The sequence below is a fragment of the Monoraphidium neglectum genome (genome assembly GCF_000611645.1).
Source record: "Monoraphidium neglectum strain SAG 48.87 unplaced genomic scaffold scaffold03145, whole genome shotgun sequence".
NCBI lineage: Eukaryota > Viridiplantae > Chlorophyta > Chlorophyceae > Sphaeropleales > Selenastraceae > Monoraphidium > Monoraphidium neglectum.
The window spans coordinates 1-7,086 of NW_014010483.1; the positions used below are offsets into that span (position 1 = coordinate 1).

Consider the following 7,086-nt stretch of genomic DNA (forward strand, 5'->3'; position numbering starts at 1 on the left):
CTCACACACACACACCGCGCAACACCACACAGCACCACTCCACCCCCCACCCAACCCTCACAGGTGACAGCGAGGTGTCCGACTACGCCAACAGGGAGTGGGCCGGCCTGGTAGGCGGCTTCTACGCCCCCCGCTGGCGCGCCTGGCTGGCACGGCTGGAGGCAGACCTCCGGCAGGGCCGCCCCTACGACGCGCCCGCGTGGCGCCTGGAGTGCCTGCGCATGACGCACGCGTGGGCGGCCGCGTGCGACGGCGCCGCGCTGCCGGTGCGGCCGGAGGGGGATCCCCTGGAGCTCGCGCGGCGCGCGCTCGACGCCTGGGGCGGCATCCTGGCGCCGGCGCCGGTGGCAGCGGCGGCGGCGCCGGCGGCCCCCGCGGCGCGGGCCGCGTTTACGGCCGTGGCGGTCATGGTGGGGGATGCCGCGGTGCTGGAGGCGCCGGTGTCTCCGGTGCTGGTCTCGCCGGAGCAGGCGGTGCGCGCTTGATTGGCTCGATCGGCGCGCGGCAGGCAGGCGCAGGGCAGAGCTCGCACGCGAGCAAGCTGGAACCGGCGGCAGCGGCTGGGCAGAGACGACGGGGGCCACGGCTGCCTTTGTCGCAGAGCAGCGGCTGATGCTTCACGAGTCAATAATTTGATACCTGGCACCGCGTGGCGCCCACCGGCGGCCCTTGCTGCCTGGTGGTGCGCAGCGGCGTTCAATCAGGTTTGCAGAGCTTAGTCCGTTCATCTCAGCCTGCCCTGATGCCATTGTTCCTTTCACTCCTCTAGTGACCAGTACTGTAGTTTTTATCTACTCGATGTGATCTGTCCCCACACCAACTAGGGCTTGCAGGAGCCCTCTTATGCTGATATCACACTGATGCCGAGCGCTTCTTATACGGCGTGTGCGCCCCTGCTGCGCACGCCGCATTGATGGGGCTCGTGCACGCGCCCTCCGCCACCCCCTCGTACCCATTCTACAAGGGACATCATGTCTGCCCTTCTCGGGGCCCTCTGATTGCCGCTGACCACCTCCACTCGCCCCGGGGGCGCATCCCGGGCTCCAGGCATCCCCTTGCTGCGGCACTGCGCACCCCGCGGCTCTCAAGGGCCGCCGCCTGGACTCGCAGCGGGGCCCGCCGCCAGGGGCGCGCTGTGCCAGCACGCCCCACCGCTGCAACACTGCCAGAACCAACGCCGCAGCGGCCGCAAGGCCCCCGCCCCACCACATTCTGCGACGCCATGGAGGCAAGGCGTTCTTTGCAGCGCAGCTCGGGGAGCCTTGCTGTCCGAGCTTTCCCTCGGACAGCACCGTCACTGGGTTTCCCAGACATCCCTGTGAGGTGTCCTGTTTGCCATTCCACCCCCTTGTCCAAAGGCGGGGCCGCCTGTCCACGTTGCGCCGCACTTGCTTTTGTATCGCACCCACGTGCAAACACACCCGCGGCTTGCTGCCCGCCGCAAACAGGGGTAGGAACGATCCTCACTCTTACAGATCAACATATTGGAGATTGTGCTCAGCAGAGCTTCTTCAGACGTCCAGGGTACACAAGCACGTTTTCGGTCCCCATTGCCCACTGTCACTCCCACACCAACTGTATTCACCCCCCTCCTCCCATGAACTCTCTGCTGGAAGGGTGCAGCATTGAGCCTGGGAGTTATCTTGTGGTTGATGTGTGCTGCTTCCCCAATTGCGCACAGCCGATGAGAATGCCAGCAGCTTATTTGACTGGCCGCCCGCATTGCTTGCAGCATCCACTGGCTTTTGTTGTGTGGTATCAACGCCACGCTTGCCTGCCATGCTTGTCTCATGGAATCGCGCCTTGTTTTCATCGTATCGATCGCCCTTGTGCGTTTTGCTTGCGCGTGCGGCAGCGGCCCACCAGGTCAGCTGCACTCGATGAACCACTGGCTGCGCCGGCCACGCTCGCCTGAGAATGCCATCGTCCCATCATCCATGCCATCACCCCATCATCCAGGATTGCGCTGTACTCAGCCGCCTGCAGCAATTATGATACAGCTCAAGTGTAAGGATTGCTTTGACTCTTGCTGTGTCACAGGTTCAGGTGGGGTGCAGCCTCCCCCATCCCTGAGGCAGGCAAATCACCGTGTTGGGACATCCCAGTCAGCACAAATCGTACTGACTACTGCCGCTCTGCATGTGCTACACACTGGGACTGGACTCAGGGCAGGCTGCGCCGCACCATGGGGTGGCAAAGCGAGGGTGCTGTGGCTTGGCTGCAACTTGCCTGTCTTTGCCGTTTGAACCACAGCCAAAGCGCGGCACAGTCCAGCCCCATCATAGAATCCGTGGCGTGCAGCGAGACGTGGCGACACAGGGCTCCAGCAGATGCACAGGGGCAAACAGTCCGCGCTGAACCTCCCTTCTTGACCGCAGTCCCGCCAGGCGCCTGGTCTGCAGGCGTGCCGCCAACAGTGGCTCAGCAGCGACGCGCTCATGAGAAGGTCCCAGGGCTGGACGGCACCGCGGCCTGACTGAATCGCGATTTCGCCTTGATCCGGGCTACTCTGTGCGCATGCTGGTCACAACCTATGCTTGCCTGCCTGCCGTCGCTGTGGCTTCAGTGGCGGACTGCCGGCCCGCCGCAGGTGCAGCATGTGCTGTGGCGGCACTCTAGGTCTGCGGCGCCCCGTGGCCCTTGCTGATAAATTCCAAAACGCACGGGTTACGGCTATGACAACTGATAAAAAATGTTCGCTGCGGGCAACCAACAAACGCAAAGACATACGCCAACATGGGATGAACAGCTCTGTGGTCCAGATCACCGAATGGCTGCCTCCAGCTCCAGATCTTCGCAGTCTCCCAAGATCTCGCAATCGCTCAGTTGCTGCGCGTCCACCTTGCCGGGGCCGGTCTTGGGCAGGTTGCCGCCAGGGAAGCCTGCGTGCACAGACGGCCACGGACAGGAGGCGGGAGCGCAAGGGGGGGTGGTGGTGTCAGGCTTTGAAGGCGCAGGCTGCCGCGCTGGAGCGCAGGGAGGGTGAGGGACGGTGCCGCCTGCCAACCTTTTTGCTGTTGCAGGGCAGCCTCAGCAGGTGAGGGCAGGCCTGTGTGCTTGCGGCAGCCTCAGGAGGCGCGGTGAGACGGGTACCGTTGGATTCTGGTCGGCCCCTCCCTCCCCGGGGCCCCTCCAGAGCTCACCCGTGGCCTTGAACCCGGTGAGGGTGGGCTTGCCCAGCTTGTACTGCTCCAGGGGCACAAACAGCTTGAAGTGCACCTGGAGGAGGGGTGTGTGTATGACAATGATTGGGGGTGACTTTTCAAGCCCAGGTATGCCAGCAGGCCGTGAATTTGGGGTAGCGTTTGCGTATCCAGGGCGGCCGGAGGACAGCAGGGTAGCATAAAGTGGCCTCAAGGGGTCCTACCCAACAAAACCAGTGCAGCACTGGGTGAGCACCAGGATCGCTGGCCGCCCCCCCCTACCTCTGAAGCCATGGATTGCCACAAGCACACACACGCACGCCCAGGCATCTGGCGACGCCTGGACCGGCGCCTTTGACCAAGCACACTGCAACGCAAGCTGCACCACTCCTCATCCATGGGGTCGCTCGCGTGATCTGGGCGTACCTCGGACTTGCCGGGGGGGATCTCATCGATGTATGCGATGCGGATCGACTCGTTGTCATCAATCATGGCCTCCTGGTTGGCATCGTAGATCTGACACGAGGGGGGAGGAGGGGGGTTCCACGCAGCGGAGGGTGGACTGGGCTGGACTGGGCTGGACTGGGTGCACCAAAGACGGCGTCCGTCGGGTGCAGTTGGTTGAAAGAGTCCAGGCACGGTCAGCCGGGTACGAGTGCGGCAGCCGCGTCGAGCACAGCACGCTGCAGCGAGCAGCCGCAGCCGCTGCCGCACCACCTGGCCAGCGCTGCCCTCGACCTCAAGACTGCAGCGGCACGCAGCTGCGCCGCCCTCCCAAGATTCCCTTGCAGGCAGGCTCACAGGGCCCCGGGCTCAGCGGCCGTCCCCCAGCAGAAAAAGCAGGCCCCCAAATATGCTGCCCCCTCAACTGGTCTGCTCGACGCCAGCCCCCCGCCCCGCCCTCACCCGGCCAAAGACATCGGCGTTGAACAGTGGCTTGCTCTCGGGGTTGGTAGCCTGGGCCCCCACGTCCAGGCAGGCCGCCTTGCTCCTCGCGCCGCTGAAGGTGACGCCGCCCACAGTGCCCACGCCGGCTGCGGCGGGGTAGGGCAGAGAGGTGGGCTCGGGCCAAAACGGATGACATGTACCGTGGGGCCATCAGGGCGAGAGCCCCAGTGCGCAGCGGCTCTTGGACGCACGCCTTGTGCCCGGCGCCGCTCTCTCTCTCTCGCGGCCGCTCGGGCTGTCCGAGCAGGGGCGCCGCGAGGGCCGCTGGCGAGGCGGCAGATCACAAGTGCGAGCAGCTGCGGCCGGCGCTCTGCCTACGGCCCTGCAATATGTTCCTGTTCCCACAAGAGCGAGAAGTCCCGCTGTGTTGACTCGATCCCGGCCGGGGTTGCTGCAGGTAGCATCCACATGACAGCACGCATTTTGGCCTGCATGGCGTTGGGTGTGACGCTTACTGTCACAGGGCACTTGAGTGACTTGGATATTTTCAAGCTTGACTTTGACCGGCCCAAACGCCGCCGCCGGCAACGGTGCCGCCGCGCCGCCAACCAGCAGCGCAGCGGCGGCGGCGGCCGCGGCTACCTGCTGCCTGACGCCTGTGGCTGCTGGTGTGTGGGGCGCAGCGGGGCGGGGCGCTGCAGTGAGGGGACCCGGGATCTCGCACGTATTGCACGGGGCATCCCATTCACAGCGCTGGCTATGGAGGAGCAAGCTGGAGTGCGTCGAGACCGGTTGCAAGTGGTCCCGACGCTGCTGCGGACGTGCTGGTTGCGCTCACAGCACGTGAGGCAGCAGTGCGGCGAAGTGCAGCACCGCGGTGAGGGGCAGCGGCGGCAATGCGGGCCCCAATGCATGATGGCAAGGCACATTGGTTATCGAGTAAGTCGTCCTCACCGTGGCAGGTCTGCAGCTGTCCCCTGGCTGGCCGAGAGGGCGCGAGACTCCGCGTCGAGACCTGCATCCTGGCTGATCAGCTCGGGCTACAGTATTTCGAGGCAAGAGGCTGTCTGTACCATGCCAACACTCAAAATCAACAAATATTTCAGGCTGGTGTGCGCCCCTTTCCAGTCGCGTCAGTGTGAGTGAGTGGGGACTGCCAGCACGAGCAGGGTGTCCTGCTCCTAGTGATCAGGTGAGGATGATGCCAGCGGCGTCTCCGGTGTGCTACAGGAGACTCTTGCCTCAAACTCCTTCGTGACACACACGTGACAGCCCCTTGCCGTGCAGCGTGGCAGCAGACACACCTCCGTTGACCCACGTTGACCCGCTGCGGCTCTCGGCAATGCTGTAAGCAGCGAGGCGGGCCTCAGGTTGGGACAAACACCTGCAAATTGATGAGAGGACCCCGAGCGCACAGCAACTTGTACACACCTCATACCTCGGCGCTGTGCCTTCATGCTAGGCAACGGCCCTGCTCCATGCAGCGGGGCCAGCGGCAATCAAGCGCACAGGGGTCAGGCTGGGGTTGTTGTCGGTTGTGATTTACAGCGACGGACGCTGCGCGGCGCCGTGCCTGCTCGTCGCTTTGGCAACTGATGAGCAGGCGAGGGTTGAAGGGCACACCAAAGCAGGTCCCGCCGGCGTTCCCGCACGATCAGGCCATTGCTCTGGGTGCCGAATCGCGCGGGCAGGCGAAGGTAGGTGTGCAAGTGTGCAGGGCGCCGCGGATTGAGCCGGCACCAGTGCAGCGAGCTGTGACATCAGCTATGATTTGGCCAGATCAATGAAGGCTGCGTCGTTTCTTGCGCTGTGTGCGTGCAACAGTGCTGCTGCCGCGGGTGGCGGACACGGCTGCGTCGGCGCCAGGGCCCCCGCGGCAAAGCGGCGGCGGCGCGCGCGCGCACAGGTGAGAGCGCGCGTCGCCGCGGCGCCGTCGAATTTTGGCGCGGACGGCCGTTCATGGGGCCACAAGCCGCCGGCGGGGCTGCAAGGATGGGAGACCCTCTCCTTGTGGGGTGTCGGGTGGCTAGAGGTTGGGGGTGCATGCCGCAGGCCCGGGGCGTCGATGGCGGCCACCTTGTCAGGAGCCGGCTCTCAGGAGCGGCTCGAGCCGCGCAGTATGGGCGCCGCACGCCCCTTGCGTGCATGGGTCGCGCGCACAGCGAGGGGCCGCGCGGCGGCGGCGTGGGCACACCGCGTGGAAAAACCAAAACACACGAGGGACAGACCGAGGAGGAAAAAGACAGACTGTGGCTTCGAACAAAGCCACCAACAGATGGCTCGCGCGGCGGTGCTGTGGGCGCCGCGGCCATGAGCTAGGGCTTTTCAGACGTCGCTTTCGAGGGGAAAGCCAAGGGGCACAACGGCGGCCCAACGCCGTCCAGGCGGCGCGCCGGGGAAGCGCGCAGAGTGGGGCGCTTGCCGCGAGGCGGGCGTAGAGGAAACAACGGTTTGCCAGGGGGCGGCGGGGAGAGGGAGATCTGACATGGCCCGCTGGGAAAAGAGCACACACACGCGGGGTTTGCTAAACACGAGGCTGCATCGACCACGACGACAGACTATGTAATGGTTTCGTCGCTCCACAAAGACAAGTCGGAAGCCCTCGCAGCCAAAAGGCGCTCGGCGCCGCAGGTCGTGACCCCCCAGGGTTGATCGGGGGCGGCCGGCAGTGAGACAGGTGCGGCGCGCCGAGCCCCCAGGGCGACGCGCGTCTCTACGGCCCGGCCGCATGGCGTCAGAATAGGCATGGGTATGGGTCTAAAATTGCTGTCACAAACGGCGCCAAGCACCGTGAGCAAAGAATTGGCCGCACGGTTTCCCCGGGTGTGTAAGCCTGCAACACAAAGAGGAGGCCACAGCCGAGCGCGGCTGTGGGACGGGCCCTGCCCTGAGGCCCATGCAGGGCCTCCAGGCCGCTGCGCCACCGCAGCATGCACAGCGCGGGGTCTCGAACCTCAGGGCCGCACGCGGGCAGCGCAGTCGTCACTGCCCGCATGCCGCGGGCGCCGCCACAAGAGGCTCCACCAAGGGGTGCGGCAGGAGCGCCGGGTGCGCG

At 65.3% G+C, this 7,086-nt stretch overlaps 2 protein-coding genes across 2 annotated transcripts; one reads left to right on the forward strand and one right to left on the reverse strand.

The window, feature by feature from the left end:
• Positions 1–221: 221 nt before the first annotated feature.
• Positions 222–485, forward strand: MNEG_12249 (hypothetical protein; the record flags this gene model as incomplete). The annotated part of the gene is made up of 1 exon (XM_014039278.1): positions 222–485. One exon carries the CDS (start codon positions 222–224, stop codon positions 483–485), a length of 264 nt encoding a protein of 87 aa, XP_013894732.1.
• Positions 486–2,763: 2,278 nt separating this feature from the next.
• On the reverse strand, positions 2,764–5,052 carry MNEG_12250 (hypothetical protein; the record flags this gene model as incomplete). Its single annotated transcript, XM_014039279.1, has 6 exons — positions 2,764–2,882; positions 3,144–3,219; positions 3,570–3,659; positions 4,050–4,177; positions 4,547–4,696; positions 4,986–5,052. The coding sequence occupies 6 exons, from the start codon at positions 5,050–5,052 to the stop codon at positions 2,764–2,766; spliced, it is 630 nt and encodes a 209-aa protein (XP_013894733.1).
• Between the last annotated feature and the right edge of the window lie 2,034 nt (positions 5,053–7,086).